This window comes from Rhagoletis zephyria, unplaced genomic scaffold (assembly GCF_001687245.7).
Source record: "Rhagoletis zephyria isolate East Lansing unplaced genomic scaffold, Rhagoletis_zephyria_1.1 Rzeph_scaffold_01879, whole genome shotgun sequence".
NCBI lineage: Eukaryota > Metazoa > Arthropoda > Insecta > Diptera > Tephritidae > Rhagoletis > Rhagoletis zephyria.
Genome location: NW_016158963.1, coordinates 1 through 18372, shown reverse-complemented (window position 1 = coordinate 18372; position 18372 = coordinate 1). Strand labels below are relative to the sequence as shown.

The window sequence follows — 18372 nt, the reverse complement described above, 5'->3', positions numbered from 1 at the left end:
ACTTAATCACAGATAGGTGATAAGATGTAGATAAGGATATATCTTAATTCGGTAACTAAATAGTTCGGTATCTCGGAGTGGCGATTCTGACTTTTAATTTAGCGTAAATGTAAGCTATACCATTAGGACTGGGTTCCATAGACAATTTTTTAACCTAATATTAAGTTCCCTTCCTTAAAAACTTTAATTTTATTTTGGCTTAATACAGATGTTCCAGCGCTAAATTAACCTTTAATGTTGCCAATTTTACGCTGTTGATCATTGGGGCCCATACCTGTTGTTATTCTCCAACTTTATCCCGAAACGTTCAAAGTTTCCTTCTTTGATAATGTGCCGATAAATTTATTTTTAATAGATTTTCTTATCATTTTGAAAATAAGTTTGATATTTAAAATTCAGAAAAACATAATAAAAAGTGATTGGTCTGAAAATTAGCGTAACCCGAGATTTTTCTCACAAAGCGCAAAACTAGCCATAGCGGCCCAAAATTTCTGAGTGTCAACTAAATTCATTGTTTTAAGTAAAAAAATTTCGCAAGTCTTAATTCTGTTATCTGAAAAACAGAGGCGTAAGAAATCACTACCAAAAGTTTTGAATTGTTTTTGTATGCGTTTGCATGCAGCTCAAAGAAAGCGGGGAAGGGTGAAATAGGCCGGAGCGCGATCAGCTAGTCGTAGTACAAAATGTCCTATGAAATCAAATCGACACCATTTTTTCGACGCATGGTTAGTGCCAGCAAAAAGAATGGCCAGCTGCAGCGGTTGAAGGAGGAATATGAACGTATTAAGGCGTTCAACGATCGTACAATCGAAATAAAGATGCGTCAGATACGCTTGAAGCGCCTATTTCGCGAGATCGAAGAAATCAAGGAGTCATCATCGCAGTGCAAACAACGACGCGTAGCCCCAGATCGTTTGAAAACAAACGAGGAGATGCGTATGGAGACGCTGGTCAAGGCCAAGGCGCTGGGAAAGGAGTATTCGAAAATGAATGCGTTGGCTGATCGTTGTACATCGCGTCTTTATACAATGGGGTCGGGTGCTGCTGTCGAGTGCATGCCTTCGCGCATCGAATTGGAGCGCAAAGCGCGTTCAGATAAACGCATCAGTTATGGTAATGATTGTTCGCGCATGAATATACAAAAGATTGCAACAGCGCATCGTAAGCCGGCTGGCAAGCAGGTACTCGCTGGGGAAAAACGACTCAATGCATTAAAAGAGAAACTAAAAACTCGACTATCGTTTGGCAACTCGTGTTCCCATCGCAATCTAGCGAAGAAAGTCAAGAAAGAAAGCCACAAAAAGACTACTGATGCCGCATCAATTAGCTTGTTAACCAACTCACAAATTGCACATATGCTGGAACGAGACTCCCAATGCCAATTCGCGTGTGCCGCTGAGTCTAATGAGCTGCCGATTATGTCGTTTACCGATTCTGCACAGCGTCGCAAAAGCATTGCCGATATATGCACAAGCAGCAGTTCTCGAACAATCGCCAACCAGCCAGATGGCACTGCCAAAAGTGAAGAAGATCCACATGTTCGCGCGAGACGACACTGGCGCAGGCTCGCGCTCATTGCACGCCATCGCCTTGACACACTTGGTCGTTGTTATATGCAACCTTCCATAGAAAATACCGAAGAAGAAGACTCGGAAGAGTATACTTTGCGCGGAATTTCCAATGACACTGACCTGCCAATTAGTCAACTGTGTGGCAAACTTGCGCCACCTGATTCGGAGAGTGATCTATCGCTCGGTGAGCTGTTGCTGAGCGTTGAGTCGCTCGCTCCATTGGAGATGCAACCACTGCCGGATCCTACGACAATTTGCACAGGAGCACGAACTACTGACGAGGGCACCAATCAAATGGATACGCGACGCAAGGTGCAGCAATATGTGAAAATAGGTAAGCCGATTGTGCATGCGGCACAGAAAGAGGCTTCAGAGTTAGGTTTTGAGAAGATTCGCAGTATTTTCGAACATCAGACTGCCGCAGCAGTAGAGGCGCACGAAATGGGAACGGAGAAGTAGAATAGCTTTTGCTGTATGTATGTATGTATGTCTCAATAGGCAGAAAGAAGATGCGGTGTACATTATTTTTGGATTAAAATGTAAAATTCTATGAGGATTGTATTTTTTTTTATTCAAGGAAACACGCCAAAATATTACAATTAGTCTTTAGTAAGTGAAAACAGCGTGAAGNTTATTTTTGGATTAAAATGTAAAATTCTATGAGGATTGTATTTTTTTTTAGTCATGGCAACACGCCAAAATATTACAATTAGTCTTTAGTAAGTGAAAACAGCGTGAACTTAAAATATTTTTATATGATTATTTTGGCATTTTTATACATACATAGATACATACGTATGTATATATTTAGAAGATTTGCTAACTCTTGTTTTATGTGCCAAGTTACAATGTTAGTATATTCGAATTTGCTGCTATTTCTTATGCAGGCGCTTACATAGACACACCATAGTTCATTCCAAATAGACTTAATCAAATAAACTGCCATTGTACCACAGCACAGTTAAAAATTTCAGTTAATAAAAAAATTTAAAAGCAAAATTAATAAACTTTACCTATTATTATACTTGTATGTACATTAGACCTTACAAACAAACAAAAAACGTTCGCCGTACGCTCCTGCGTCTAAAGTATGCAACACAAGTTTGCAACACAATTTCTAAATTTTTTTTACAGAAGCTAAAAGTCACCTTTTTACAATTTTCGGTAACACCAACATTTGGCAATAAAAAATTGATCTCTTTTAAATATGTAGCTCTAGTGGAATATAGAAATACTTCATTATAGAAAATAGCAAATTTTCTCCTTGAGGCAAAAACATCGATATAGCATACTTTAGGGTCCGACTGTAAATACCGAAGATATAATGAAAAATACGGCGATATAACAAAATAACGACCGCCGACCCCAACGTTCGGCGAAAAAAAAGTTTCTCTTCTGTACCAAATGACGCCAATTAGAAAAGGCCAAGTGAAGCCAAGTCCTTCTCCGCTTGGTCTTTCCATCGCAGTGGGGCCTTCCTCTTCCTCTTGAATATTTTCAGAGCTGGAGCGTCGGTGTCCATTAGAACGATATGGCTAAGCCAGCGGAACCGCTTTATTTTAATTCGCTGCACTATGTCCATGTAATTGTAAACCTCATTCAGCTTATCGTTCCATCGTCTTGGATAGTCGCCGTCGCCAATGCGAAAGGCCCGTAAATCTTCCGCAAAGTCTTTCTCCCAAATAATCAAAAGAGCCGCCTCATTGGATGTTACCCACACGGACATGATGAGTGACTTATAGAGTATAGTTTTCGTATGTCGAGAGAGGACTTTACTCCTAAATTGCCTACTCAGTCGAAAGTAGCACTTGTTGGCAAGAGTGATTCTGCGTTGAATTTCCATGCTGACATTTTTATCGGTGATAATGCTGGTTCCCAAGTAAACGAAATTCTCTACTTTCTTGAAATTATAACTGTTAACAGTGACGTGGGTGCCGAGCCGCGAATGCGCTGGCTGTTTGACAGGATAAACTTCGTCTTGTCCTCGTAGACACAATCGCTTTGCTTCCTTATCCTGCTTGGACTTCGCGGTCTGTCGATGTCAGCGGCATACGCCAGCAATTGCACGCTCTTGTAATAAATTCTTCCTGAGCAGTTCAGTTCTGCGGCTCTTATTTCTCCAACATTAGATTAAGGAAATCACATGAAACCCCGTTTGGTGCCAAACGGCTCGGGGAAGTCTTTCCCAATTCTGACGTAAGGCGTCATCGGAGCTGTTCATTTTGTACGACATTAGTCAAGATGAGAATTTTTGTACCAAAAGCAGAAAGAAAACATTTATTACCTCGTAAGGTGCTTACCAAATGGGTTACTCTTGTTACTGAAGTGAAAACTAAGCCTTCTAAGAGCTCTAATTTCTGGTCATGTAAAGCGATGGAAATTCTGATTTTAACTCCTCGGGGATGCGATTTTTTGTAGAATTAATAAAAATTATGTATAACCTTTTTAGTATATGTATGTATGTATATATTTTTTTATTAAATCGTACAAAAATTATAAAAGCAAATTAAAAAAGGCACAGAATTCGTAGCACAGCTTTGATTCGTCTCTCGTAAGCATAACGGCTTATACATTAGTCTCCGTTCCATGAAATCTGAACTGTGAGTGCTGGCGGCACTTTTACAGACAGCGTTCCATAGATTTCCCAATTTAGAAGCAACGACATCTATCCACTGGACATATTGAATTATAATTCAGACATTCATCCATACAATATGTGTCCGCACCCTCACGTCCCTCCAGTTCGCCAATGGCAACGCAGTCTTTACTGTGGAAGTGGAAGTTAAAATTAAAAAATAAGCCAAATCAGATTAAATTTAGATTAATTGAGAATAAATTAAAATTAAATTATTAACAAATTATATTAAAGTAAAGCAAAATAAACTAAACTAACTACACTGAGTGTGCGGATGAGGTATTAATATCAGGAAGGGATGTACATCATTTTTTGCTTCAAGCCAGCAGGGGTATTCGTATTGGACTATGGGAATAAAGGAATGCAAATTGTGGAAGCAGACCAATTACGGGCACGCAGTGCTCTTGACGGTAAGTAATAGTGGTGTGACGGGCGGAGATCTTTGCCATAGAAAAGGCGGCTAGCCTCATACGGTAGAGTGAGCCGTTGTCAGGGAATGCCGCTATATTCGTTGACAGCCAGGCCGAATTCAAATCATTATGTTCCAATGTAGTAAAGTCGAAAATAGTTGGAAAATGTTGTGCATCGCTGGCTTCACTGAGTCACATCAAAACCTCTTCCTGTTAGGTTCCTGGACATATCAATATCGAACGGAGATAATGGAGGTGAAAATATCGGACCTCTACAGATTAATCAGTGGTAGTAATTGGTTTAACAGTCACCGCAGTGACACTGTGGAATAAATTCGGTTAGAAGTATGGGTCGCCTCCTGGTACTCATAGGGGACATAATTATATTGGCTAAGTCTTCCACAGAAACTAATCTAATACATAGCTTAAATTTTTAGTTGAATAAAACTCACCTCAAAGTGAACCCAACTAATCTGAGCTAATCGAAATTAATCTAAACTAAACAAATCTAAACTAATCCTAACTAAGCTGAGCTAAACAAAACTAATAAAAATTAAATTAACAAAATGAAATAAAATATAAAAATAAAAACTAAAACTAAACATTAATATCTGTAGATACTTACGGACAGTAACATGCAGTTTCCGGACAATTAGGTGGATAACGCAAGCAATTAGTTTCACACCAGTTATCCATGCCCGGTATCGTACGGAATGCTGGAGCGGCAATACATTTTTGATCACTGAAAAAAAAGCAAAAGTTATGAAGAAAATCAGTGGAAGGTTTTAGCATTACTCATTGAGTCTTAATAATTCCAACTTTAAAACTAAATTACTGAAATAGTGCTTATTAATAAATTTTTTCTGCTTTAACCCACAAAAAAAATATATATAAAAAGTTTCGTAAAGCCACGAAACAATTTCGAAGAAACTAAAGGCAAATCAAAACCAAAACCATACTCCAATATAGGATCTATTGGAAAAAATACATTTTTATTTAAATAAAATCAGACGTCAGTATAGAACCAGCAAGCTATGAATATCCAATGGCTCAATAAACAGGTTAAGTAAGTAATCAAGGCGAATTATTATAAGGTGATAGCATGAATACAAAAACAAAAATTTACATGTATTTTGTTATTGCTTTGGCGGCATATACTGTCAAAATCTGTAAGAGTGTGTGTAGAAATTCAAACAAAATTTTTCAATTTGACATCAGAAGCCGTGCGGCGAAACACATACACAAAATCAGCTGATCTAGTAACACCACCTTATATAAATTCGCCTTGGTAAGTAATAAAAGATCTTTCCTGTTTTTATTTTGTCATTCGCCTGTCTTATAAAAAACAAGTAACTTTTAAGCAAAAAGCAAAACCGACTTCAATTCTCATATTAAAATTTAAGATTAACTTTAATTTCTTCATGATCCAACGATCGGATTTAAACCAAATTAGGATGAGACCACCTGTGAGGTAACGCCTTTCCCTTAAAATAGAATTATTCAAATAGGTTAACGTAGTCCAAAGTTATGCGGTAACAAACAAACAAAAAATATATTCCGACGAATTGATAACCTTCCTCCTTTTTATGAAGTCGGTAAAAGAAATTAATTGCAAATTTTCCAATAAGTGTCAAATCTATATAAATCTTTTTTTTTTTGCTCTTATTACTTCACTTGGTATAATTTCACCATGTGAAAAACCAAATAATTATGTAAGTTTTAAATATGCGCTTACATTTATTAATTTTAATTTTTGTAATTGGTAATGATGTGCCGGATAATAAAATAAAAAAATAATAAAAAATAAGAGCCGGATTCGGATATTTGGATATCGGATTTGGTAAATAGAGGAGAAACGTCCAAAGCAAAAGATAAACAACAATGGATGCCACTAAGCAAAAGCGCGTGGTTGATGTATTTTTATTTTAAAATGTGATGAAAATCGAACTATGAATCATGCATGCTTACATATCGCCCCGCTTCCCGTATCGTCCCGTAATGCTTCATTATTGCAATATTTTGTGATCCACGTTTTGAAAAAGCAGTTATGCAGATTCATGGCAAAATGTCCAAATAACCTAAACCAACAAGAATTTTTGATAAAAATGCATATTTGCAGTCACGGGACGAACTTAAAGTAGATACTCTTTATTATCTTCCAAATTGGAAAATTTTGGCGTAAACGAGCAGTGTACGCCAAATTTCATCAAACAAATATTTTTTTTTTCAATTTGCGCCTCTTCTTCTAGAATTGGTGGACGATAATGTAAGCCAATTTTGACGTTCTTTCAGATTTATGCTTTTATAATTATACCCAGCGTATAATAAGAATTTCATCAAAATCGGATAACATTTACTATTTCCGCCCACAAGAGCTGTGGGCGTGGTAGCGCGTCGACATTTACCACTTTCCACATTACTCATTCTTAAGTGAAGAATACCGCATATACAAAATTTCAGCGAATTTGTAGGACGCAGAAAAAAGGCAGCGATTTAGAAATGTAGAAATATTTACGGCGCCCCCTTATACCCAGATAAGAAGATCCTTTAATTTGGTGTAAGCATAGTCGCAAAGAATTTCAAATTTGCTACACTGGCAATGAAGTGTCTCTACGTACCACCTTCATCAGTGAACTTCTGACGAGTGTTTAGTGCATCGGGTAGCGCTTATGTTGAAAATAGAAGTAGGTTGTTGCCCGATAATGCGGTAATGCTTCTCATCATAACGAAAAATACATAATTTTTTAACTCTACAAATTTTTAGTAATAAATTTGATTATAAACGTAAATAAAAAATTCTGAACTAGATTTTAAAATTGAATATTCTACAATTGAAATCCGGGAATCCGGCCTGATATTGGCTAAAAGAAAAATAAAATAAAAATAGCCGGGTAACAGAAAAACGACCGGTTGAGCCGGATTTCGGATATCTACCGGATACCCGGCACATCCCTAGTAATTGGCAACCCAAAAATCGGAATATTAGTAATGAAACATTTCAAAAAGAAATCGATATTTCCTTCATTTCAAAAATGACTTCGAGAAAAAAATAGCGAATATATTTAACATTTCTTTGAATTTTATTTTCTAAGTAAACACAATTCCACCGCTCTGTGAAGGTCTGAGTTCAAAACAACCGTGACCGAGATCTTGTTAAATCCGGTAAAGTACTGGTCATTTTATAAATCTTTTCCAACACCCAAACTTTTTTCCTCATTAGCAGCATGCTCCAAACCAAACTGCGTTCCAAAATTCATACTCAAATAATTTCATTTGGGAAAGTAGACAATTGCAAAGTTCTCATTAAAATACAAGTTTTGAATGATAAAATTGAAAAAAATAATAATTAGACCTTTTTAAACGCCTTCCACATAAATACCCAATAAAATATTAAATTATTTTAATAATTACCTACTAATTAAAATGCGCATAATTGGCATAAACAAAACATTTTAAATTTTATAAACTACCAACAGCAAACGATCACTGCACTGCGTATGGACAATGCCGAATTTAGTGAACAGATGTAAGCCGAATCCATTGATGAAAATGGAGAAGGAAAACGAGAACCAGGACTTGCGTCGAAAGCTGAAAAACTTGCAGAAAGGTGAGTTCACACATTTGACCAATAAGTTCAACAAATTTCGTCATACTGATTTCAAATGACTGCAGTAACCTTTCGTTCGCTCTCAGAGCGATCACCAGGACAGACCAACAAGGAAACCGTTTGGGATCGTTTGAGCAAAGTAAAGAAGAGCGCCAGCAATGAAGGTAGTTTGTTGATCGGCAGCAAGGGCCGTACCCATATGCCGGCCAAGTGTTCGATGCGATTGCAACCGGCGCGCCCGCTGGGACAACGAACTAACAAAAAGCCGCTTACACCAAATACAAATCTCAACAAGCGGATTATGGAGAAGAAATCTTACCGTATAATTAAAGGCAAAGCGGTGTACACACCTGAGCTGGAAGCTGATGACAGCACATTCAGTTGCAAGCGTATAAAATCTGTGAAGGAGATTATGACAGCGCGCAGTATTTGCGATTCTAGAACTTCTTCGGACGAATCGGATTCCGCAAAAACTTCACCCAGATCCGAGAACATGAGTCCCATGGTAACAGTGCCGCGCATCAAAGATTATGATACTGATGATTTCGAAATAGTGAATCAAGTTGAGTCACAAGATTCGTTGGAGGACTTTGTGGTTGCTCCACTCATACCTGTGCCAACCACCGAGTCCTTGAATATGAGCGCCTACATAACATCAAACTTTTGCTGCCTTTTGGACAACAGGAAAAAGAATATGGAACCCGAGGAGATATCGGTGATCAAAAATGTGGTGAAGACTGATGAGCGCCATCGACATCTCCAGCCAAACGATTCTATATTGTTCAAGGAGATACTCAAAACGCAGTTGAAAGAGATAATACGTCAAGAAATGGTTGTCAAATTGGCTTTAAAAAACTTACACGAACTTCCAGAGACCGACTGCCCATCCACTATAGCAACACATAAGCCAAGCACACCAAATTCGGCGCATAAGAAACCACAAGTGGATGTGATCTTCAAGAATGTACCAACGTTGGAAAAGGAGATAATCATCTTGAAAGCTTTGGGTGAACAACTGGAGGCGACGCTAAAGCGCACGGTGTCTCAAAATGAACTAAAATTACTCGAGCTCAACAAGTTGGCCATACCCATAGCCAACAAGTGGCACTGTTCCTACCCAGACAATGTGGAATATGCAAGCATTGCGCTTATGCCCAAGGGTATACGCAGATGCGTGGGTATTCTACAGAAATTCCGCATGGAGCTCAAGACCATTGTCGAACTGAAGGAACAAGCCAATCATCACTTTTATCTACCCTCCCACAAAGATAACAGCGAGCTCAAGCGCACTACGTTCAAGCGACTAAAAGAGAACCCCGACTTGTTGAGGCGTTACCTGAAGCCCAAGAATACACTCGCACCTTTTAATGTGTTGGAGCAAGATCCTTGTTTCTTTAACAGCTTTCTCTATAGTCCTTGTGTAATAGGGGGCATAGAAAGTGTTGTGTCACTGTCAAAGGATTTGGTTGCGGCAGCGCCAGCCGCGAAATTGTCGACGACACAGGTTGGTGATAGTGCGCGTAGTGTTTGTGTGCCTTACAAGTATGTGAAAGAGCCACTGAAGATCGAAGAGATTCAAAACACTCTAACCGATGCCTTCTTTAATGAACAGCCACCGATCGCGCCGCAACAGCAAGCGCAAAGCTTGCCAACTGAACCAGAAAATAAAGAACTACACGTACCTCGAGTGTGTGAGGCGCCAGTGCGTGGGCGAAAGCGGCGTCGTATACGAAAGCGTACAACACCGTTGTCGCCGTACAATGACACTGATCCGAAGAATAATTTGTTCAAGACCATACTGGTGGGCAGCGTTCAAATATCAGTGTTCTTGCTACTTATTATGGCTGTCACATATCCTGACTTAAGGTGTTGAAGTGGATGCCAGTTTTCGATGGCGAATTTATTGCTATGAATATTTGTCTCAGTCCTAGAGATTTGTTACTTGTATTGCATGGTCATTGTTCGACGGTTTGCTTTTTTCCTGCACTTTTAACTTATAAGAAATTCTTAACTTTTCCAATTAATTTGGTTTAACTAATAGTTCAAAATTCTTGACGGACCAAGAAATTACAGAAGTGAAAATTTGTCTGCTCTTTAAAAGAAGAAATTTGATTTCTGTAACTTCTTTTACATCGATTTTGTGATGTATAATACTACTTACTATATATGTACATGCATATGTATGTATTAATAATAGGTAAAATTCTCGAAATTAGCGAAGTAAAATATACGAGTTTTTATAAAAGGTGTGCTGTTTCTAATATTTATAAATGGATCTTATGTTAAGTTAATGATAGGCATGGCCGAAAGGCTTTTTTACTTCGTGAAACTAATTTTACCGTCTCTTAACATTCCAGACATTTGCTAGGATCGGTAACCGGTCTTCCTGCCAGTCTGAGGTCCGTTTGAGGTCCGTTTGAGGCGCGCCTCGACGTTTCTCTAATATTTTCAAGTTTGCTCACAAACACATATCGCCGTTATTTATCAATGCAAAAAGCCCGGACCTGATTGACATTTTGTTTATTTCTTAGATATTTTATTAATTAACTAACTCTCACATATTGTTGAAATTTGTAGGACAGTCCTAAAAGTATTTCCTATGTTATTTTGAACAGATTTTTGCTTTTTTAAAAATTGACCAACTCAGCCCATTAATGACGACAATATATAATAATCTTCCTTAAGAACTTATTCTTTTATACTGTATTTCACGAGTTTTTGTTTGCAAAGTATGTACTGTGTACTCTAATAAGTTTTGTGAAACTTCATCATTTGGATAATTTACTATGAGCTATAATACCTAGAATCACTCACACACTGCTGTGTGGTATCCCCTTTCAGCGCTTGCAAACAAGCTTCGATTGTGCCATACTTCCGAGTGCATATTTCATACTTTTAATTGTCATTAACTAATAACGACAATTTGGTAATGCCGGAAGAACATTTGTTAGTAATTTTTTAGTAAAATTTTCCCGGTATTTTTTTAAATTTTTTAGTTATTTTTCCGCATGTCGGTGAGGGCGACACCTACTTTATTTTAATAAATTGAGCGCATGTCGGTGCGCCAACTGGCCATCAAGTTGACAAACCATGTTATTTGTGCTAACAGCTCATTCAGCTTGAAGATGGCGCTGCAAAGTAACTCTTTCATTGCATACCTTCAGGCGGTTAGCTGCACTGTGAGAAAAGTAGCTCTGGATATAAAATCAAAAAGTTTTAAAAATTTAACACAAGAAACGTTTATGCAAAAAGGCGCGAATAATTTTTGATCATTGATGGATAAGGACTATGTACAGTGTTGTGCGTTTCGCTTGAAGTTAGCCTTTTGGTTTTAAAATATTTTCTATCCCTTTCGTAAATTTAGTGGCATTTAATAAAAAAAAATTATTGAATTTTGATAAAGGTAAAAAGAACGACAACTAAAATTACCCTCAGCGTACAAATACAAAGAAGCGGGCAATGAAAAGGCATTTTTTTTTTTTGGAAAAGAAAACGCTATAAAATATATTTTCCGCTACTTTTATTATAAAAAATAAGCGTAATAAACAAAAAATATTAAAACCATGTAGCCCATTAAAGTTTAATATAATAAAGTGCAAGTTTGTGGTATATTAGATTTTTTTCTTTTTTTTCCTGGCTACAGTGTTTTCTTATTTTTTATTTATTACGTTTGCGGCATGAGAAGCCAATGGAAACAATGTGTCGACAGCATTCTTTTGGATCTAATGACACATTGATATCTGGAGTCTCTTTTGGAAGAAAGTACGTCGTAAGCTTTCTTACAAAAGAGTAATGAAGAGATCAAGACACTGTTTTGGGGAGCTCTGTAAAAACTTTCTATTACGAAGGTTCCACAACTAAAAATGGAACTGGTGCTGCATGGCATAAGGAAGGTTATTTCAGATATTTTTCTGTTTTAGGTACAATAACAACGGCTTTTTATTCAGAAACCTATTGCAATACTTAGTGTAGCAGAATGGATAATTGGAGAAAGGCGGCTACACTTAAGGCCTTGGAAACCGCTCGCTCCTACTCAAAAATTCACAGTCCAGGAAGTTGGGGTTGAAGTCGGTTGCAAAATGAAATGAGTTGCCTCCATATTCCGGTGGCCAAAAACGCTGTAAAAACTTCCGTTTAACATCTGAACAAACTCCAAAGCAGGGCTCTACTGTCGGTGACAGGAGCAATGAGAACTTGTTCAACTGCGGCCATAGAGTCACTCCTAAGTTGGACTCCCCTCACCTCCAGCAGCAGCTTCGAGGAAATTGCTGATTTGAGGACTTAGTTGGTCCTCTTCGAGGCTCATAATTGATGCGTGGGTAAACTCAGAACACAGTAAGTAATGGGTGAGGTAGGGGGCCTTAAACAAGCCAGAATGTTTGGTTGTCATTTTGCTAGGAAATATATAAATTTCTTGAGCAAAAGCCAATATCAAGTTGCTAATTGGCTAACTAGCGGGCCATAATCCCCTGCGCGCTCTCACATGCACCAGATTGGTATTTCGACAGAGCCTGCTTGCTTTGAAGACGTCGGCGCACATTATGTGATATCAATATTTCAGTTCTTATGGTTATGGTTAAAAATTCGTCTACCAAGAAACTTTCAGCTTTCATATGAGAGGCTAATAACATCTTGGCCGTGAGTGGTAGGAGCCATCAAAGGGATGCAAAAAATCTAGGTCCCAGCCTAAGGCTCATGAGAACTGTTGGTGCAACACTGACACCTGTAAAACTGCTAAGTGTCTCCTGAAAACGCCAGCAACTGGGATGGGTGGGATTACATCTCAGAGAGAGGAGGAGTGAACTACGAGCCCTGATAGAACTGATATCGGCATACAAACTATAGGAAGACATGTTCACCATGGCCATTATCGAGGCCTCCCTGTGCAAAACTTGTTTGGAAGATGAGACTTCGCAAGACTAAGATGGCACATTTTTGAGTCGGACGTATTGAGGATGGATGAGCTACATTCCTTTTTCTCGACAAACTACTAAACGAGTCTAGTAGGTAAGTCTGCAGAAGAGTATTAAATTCCCACCTCGCCTGTCTTTCCCTATCCTTTTAATCCATTCTCTGGGACTTAAGTACATACATACATAGAATGAGTAATATAACCTGAGTGGAAGCAGTGAGTATACAACTAAAAACTCAATTATGGAGCTCACAATGCCTTTGTTATAGAATTAAAAATTAAAAGGGTCTATTTGATCATACAACTAGAGCTCAGATCTTCACGATAAAAAATAATCATAATTATAAGCAAAGTGTATACCAATTCAAACAATTTCCTTATAGTTTTGCCATCATAATATAGTGCTTCTCATAACTTTACGACACTCACATATTGACAAGATTTGACTAGTCATCTTAAAATTTTTTAATTTTAATTCTATTTTTTTATAAAAATATAGAATATTCTTTAATAAAAACCATATAAATCCAAGATTGCTTCAATCTTTGTGCTTTTTTTAACATACAAATCCGAACTCTAGAATATTTGTAACTCGCTGGCGATGATAAAATTCTTACAAAATTTTAATGCTGCCAACACCAAAGCATTATTATCTATAACAAAAAAAAAATAAAACAACTTCGCCATATAAATTTTTGTGCATACTTATATTTGTAACAGTGAGTGTATTATGTATAAGATAATAATACATATTAAGTTAAGTTGTGTTGAAATAAATTTTGTGATAGTTCTAACTGTAAATTTGATATATGTATACCAAAACCAAATTAACTACAATATAGCAGCTACGCGTTTTTTTCTACGTATACAGTAAACTCCGGTTAAGTATTATCGAGAAATATTTTATGATTTTATGTTACATGAAGGAATTTATTCCAATTTATATTCACCGAATGCGAAAAGAAGAAACGTTTATAACTACTTTCATGCGTATATCTTTTCTAATAGAGTAATCGATTTAATATTTTGTCATAGCATTAGAAGGCACTAGAATTTTCAATGTGGTACTTAAGACGGAAAGTTAGATACTTAACCGGAGACTACAGTATGTACAAATAAAAAATTATAATAAGCAAAAAAAAAGAAAATTAGAAAAACAAAAGCAGCATAAAGCAATCAAAAACTCAAGAAGCATCTTATCCTACTGCTCTCAGTTTAATGCCTTGAAGTGTTGCTAAAAAAGCGAAGCAAATAAAAATAATCAGTTTAGCGCGAAATCAAATATTGCAATTCAATTTGTTAAGCTTTATGTTGATCCATAACAACTCTCTCCATCCACAAAACCTCACCCCTACTTACCGTACAATAAGCGGGAATACGTTATTATCCTCCGGCGCACGATAATCTCTATAGTAAAGTAGATAAGGAGATTTGTTATTCACGAAGATTGGCGGTACACCGCCACCCGTATTGGATACGATCGCAATATCGGCGCAGTTCCGGAATGTTTCTGTAGTTAATAGAATTTCTAAATTAGCAGCTCAACTAAAAGTTACGAAAAAAAGGCGTTTACTTACCCGCCTTACCGCAACCCACCGCCTCGGTGCCGTTGCCGCATTTGCCCCACATATTGGCTGTGTAGTAGGTCCATTGCAGCACACATTGCGTACACGTGACATAGGGCGGCAGACGGACACGATAGCGGAATATCTCTTTCTTGGGTGCATCGCGTGGTATGAGAAAACGATGTTCACGCCGGCTACCAGAAATGTAAAGTGGAAAGCGATCGAAACATTCTTGTGAAGCCTCACGACGTGGATTGTTGTTGGGGCAGAGGAACATTTCGAAACGGCCATAATGATTGGCAGTAAGTTCGATTTCTACGTCGATTTCCTAGAAAAATACAAAACAAAAAAAAAAAAGAAAAAACAAATGAAGATCCCACCTAGTGGCTAAAATAATCATAGTTTTTACTCACCTGCCCTGCCGCGTAGTACCGTGAAATTATCCCTTTCGCATATTCACCACCCGCCTCGTGTGGGCGTGGCGTTTTCACATGATACGCATCACCGCACACCCCACATTTCCCCGCATTCTGTTCCCATTGCACAGCATATCCACCGCAGAAGAGTTCGTTGTCATTGTAGTTTACCGCATTTGGAAATCCAAAGCGCCACATGGCATTGCGCGCGGGTGGATCCATCAGTCGTCCATGACCAAGCACGGATTGTAACTTTAAACTGCAGATCGCAGCCTAAGACAAGAGGAGACATTTTATTTTATTAAATAACGATACGTCTAGTCATTTCAAGGTTCTTTTTTTAATCCTTCAACTAAATTTCTTCCCTTCTAATTTTACTAAACAATTTCTATAAATAGACCTATATAAAAACCTAAAGAGACCTATAGTAAAATATTGTGTGTAAGTTTTTGTGGAAGGTACTAACCCTCTAACTCCTACTACATCTGGTCCTTTTGTCCCAACTTTTGAAAAACTTACAATTAGAGTGTTAAAGATATTCTACGAACATGTTCTATGAAGAATGTTACTGGTGAATTTTTTATTGGAATTTTCATTTATCGAAAACGATAACCTTCTGCGACTTAAGGAATTGGAGTAAATACAGAACATTTCGTTAAATAATTAACATTTCTTACCAAAAAGTCCAACTTTTAACCCTTCTTAAACAGGTTTCTGTGTTGGCTTAGACAGAAACCTGTTGTTGTTGTTTTAACAATATAAAATCTCACCAGAGGTTTTGGGGAGTGATGATGCAGTGACAGCCCGTACTCAGATAAAAATCCGACCCTTTCCGTTTATGTCAAACTGTCAGAACCTGGGTTGTTCATTGTGAATGCCTTCTCTGAGGTCTCTGAGTAGGCGCAAGTTTATGACCGGTGTTTATAAAAATATTCATGACAATATTCTGTTGAAGCCCTTGATTATGCCATATGCAATTATGGAGATCGCGCCTGAGAAGGTATGCAGTTTTTTGGCTGATTAACATTGGCTTTAAAAATTTGAGACTCTCACAATAAACACTTTTAAACTATATATATGTTATGCCTAAGGCATATTCGTCCATTCTCCCCGTAAGCTTACAGAAAGGTTATTTCTTTCCAGGACTCAGCGAGTACAGTGACGCCAACAGCGCGAAAGTAGGGCAAATATTCGTATTTCTTTTGTAAGGGTACGTTGAGTGCCACCAGATGAATTGCCTAGGACATACATCATGGTATGGTGGAACAGTTTCTCAATTAATAGCTTGGGAAATCTGCTCGCCAAGTTTCAAAAGACAGTCGCCATGTGCTGCTCGCATGCCTTCTCTGCTCTTGAGATGTTGGTATGGTACTGGGTGGGGTGAGACGGAAATTGTTGGAGATTTAGACGCAAGTGTCTTGTCCTTAGATATTAAGCCACCATTACCTTAGCTGAGAAGTTAAAAAATGTTGAGTTCGCTAAGGTTGATGTTGGCTTAATTCCAGCACTCACTTTTCTCTTGGAGAATATAGATATTTGGAATCTTTAATGAGGAAAGTAGGTAGTGTGGCAAGAGTTTACGTGCGACAACACGGCATTGGGTAGCCACCTAAGAACTTCCAGATTACTTCGGTAATGCAAGCCTCGACTAAATTATGTTGGAAAACATAACGAATTTGTTTCAATTTGTGCACCAGGTCAATCAGAAGTAATAAGACACCAGGCCGTTTGGTTTGAACCAGCTTTAGCCATAGTAACTGGCCGACAATTTTGCTTAGAAATGCCTAGAAGGATTCGAGGCTTCCTGCAGTGTAAAGATTAGGTATGCGACTCTTGGCAGCGCTGAGCTGACAAACGAAAAGCTGAGCTCTTTAAAACCCAGCAATCTTCTAGACTAGATTGCCCTCACCCGCTTCGCTGAGTGTATGGAGTTTCTGCGAGTTACATTCCGTGTAATTTATTTCTAAATAAACTGAACACATTTAAACTCAGTTAAAAATATAGAAGTTTCTAATTTTTTTTAACTCCCTCTCAATATTTTCAAAGTGAAACCTCCTTCACTTTTCTTATTCCCTAAATTGAAGCCCAATTTGAGTTTTTAAACAGGAACATGCAGTTAGGAAATTAAGCGTTTTCCATATTGCCCATATTGTAATATTCAAATTAGTAAATATTTTGTGATACAAATTCCAGTTACCTAACTCCCTTAGTTCAAGTAAAATTTAATTTTTCCAGCAGGTGGAAACCCTCCTACACATAGTTTAAAAATAAAACCGTTTCAAAACCATTTCGATTGATACCCATAATGTTATAATAATTTAAATTTATTGAATAAACAGGTAAACTCTTGTAATAATAATATTCAAAATCTTCAAACAAAAGGTTCCGAAACAATCTTTCGTTTGGCATTATAATTAAAATTTTCAAATTGATTGCGAACAATTAATTTAAATTAGACTTTTTAAACAGGTGGCAACGCTTTTCAAACTATTTTCAAACTACAGCCTTGGTAAGCCTCTTTCGTCTAACAGTAAAAAAAGTACTTTTAATTCAAGTTGAATTTGATTTTTTTAGACAGGTGGCAACCAGCACAATGGGTGGTATGTGCCCTGATTGCTGTTTTCTGGACGAATTCTTTGCTTTAATTTTCTACTCAATTTAAATAGGTATTTCTTAAAATATTTTTATTAAATCGAGGTGTATCGCTATGCTGATCAATTCTTTCAATAAAAAAAAAAAAACTTTTTGTCAGCCTTTTTAGCGTAATTAATGGTAATTTATCCCTTTCAAATGTTATGATTTTTTCGTTAAACTCATAAGAGTTTGGGAATATACAGCATGCTTTCCAAATTTTTATTTACTGAATAATATTTTTGAACGTTCTAACTAATGGATGGAAATATATTTATTATAAAATAAAAAGAAGAAACTTACCAATGCAACTAGCAGGGACTGCATGATGATTTATTTATTTTGAAAGCGTCTAAGCTAAAAAAAAACAGAAAACATAAACGAAAATAATATAAATACATATCGCTTTAAATATAATGTCATAAGTAATAGGTAAACAATGATTATGAGAAGTATATTAAATAGCATCTGTTAAAATTGCATGCACTTTTTGTTTCATTGATTTCTGCTATCGAATTTGACTTCCTTGCTTTTGATTATAAAAATAAATAAATCATTACGCTTATCGCGATCAACTGATCCTAGCACTTCAATACTGAAACACGACCAGCAATAAAAAAAAAAA

At 37.2% G+C, this 18372-nt stretch overlaps 3 protein-coding genes across 4 annotated transcripts; 2 read left to right on the top strand and 1 right to left on the bottom strand.

Moving 5' to 3' along the window:
* The first annotated feature begins 168 nt into the window (after nucleotides 1-168).
* LOC108365459 (uncharacterized) lies at nucleotides 169-7114 on the top strand. 2 transcript variants are annotated; one of them, XM_017619488.1, is made up of 2 exons: nucleotides 169-1905; nucleotides 6909-7114. In XM_017619488.1, the coding sequence occupies exons 1-2, from the start codon at nucleotides 684-686 to the stop codon at nucleotides 7004-7006; spliced, it is 1320 nt and encodes a 439-aa protein (XP_017474977.1). In that variant the 5' UTR covers nucleotides 169-683; the 3' UTR covers nucleotides 7007-7114. The 2 variants fall into 2 exon arrangements, with proteins under 2 accessions (XP_017474977.1, XP_017474976.1); XM_017619487.1 differs by lacking the exon at nucleotides 6909-7114 and having other exon boundaries at nucleotides 169-2199.
* Nucleotides 4005-18117, bottom strand: LOC108365461 (uncharacterized). The gene is made up of 6 exons (XM_017619489.1): nucleotides 18051-18117; nucleotides 15114-15389; nucleotides 14713-15028; nucleotides 14495-14645; nucleotides 5242-5358; nucleotides 4005-4338 (listed from the first exon to the last, which is right to left on the bottom strand). Exons 1-6 carry the CDS (start codon nucleotides 18072-18074, stop codon nucleotides 4221-4223), a joined length of 1002 nt encoding a protein of 333 aa, XP_017474978.1. The 5' UTR covers nucleotides 18075-18117; the 3' UTR covers nucleotides 4005-4220.
* Nucleotides 7958-10096, top strand: LOC108365458 (uncharacterized). The gene is made up of 2 exons (XM_017619486.1): nucleotides 7958-8223; nucleotides 8289-10096. The coding sequence occupies exons 1-2, from the start codon at nucleotides 8121-8123 to the stop codon at nucleotides 10094-10096; spliced, it is 1911 nt and encodes a 636-aa protein (XP_017474975.1). The 5' UTR covers nucleotides 7958-8120.
* Nucleotides 18118-18372: the final 255 nt, after the last annotated feature.

Coding starts and splice junctions, on each gene's coding strand:
- LOC108365459 (XM_017619487.1), top strand. CDS start 684: ATGTCCTATGAAATCAAATCGACACCATTTTTTCGACGCATGGTTAGT.
- LOC108365458 (XM_017619486.1), top strand. CDS start 8,121: ATGCCGAATTTAGTGAACAGATGTAAGCCGAATCCATTGATGAAAATG. Junction 8,224..8,288: donor GCTGAAAAACTTGCAGAAAG/GTGAGTTCACAC, acceptor AAATGACTGCAG/TAACCTTTCGTTCGCTCTCA.
- LOC108365461 (XM_017619489.1), bottom strand. CDS start 18,074: ATGCAGTCCCTGCTAGTTGCATTG. Junction 15,029..15,113: donor GGTACTACGCGGCAGGGCAG/GTGAGTAAAAAC, acceptor GTATTTTTCTAG/GAAATCGACGTAGAAATCGA. Junction 14,646..14,712: donor GGTGGGTTGCGGTAAGGCGG/GTAAGTAAACGC, acceptor TATTAACTACAG/AAACATTCCGGAACTGCGCC.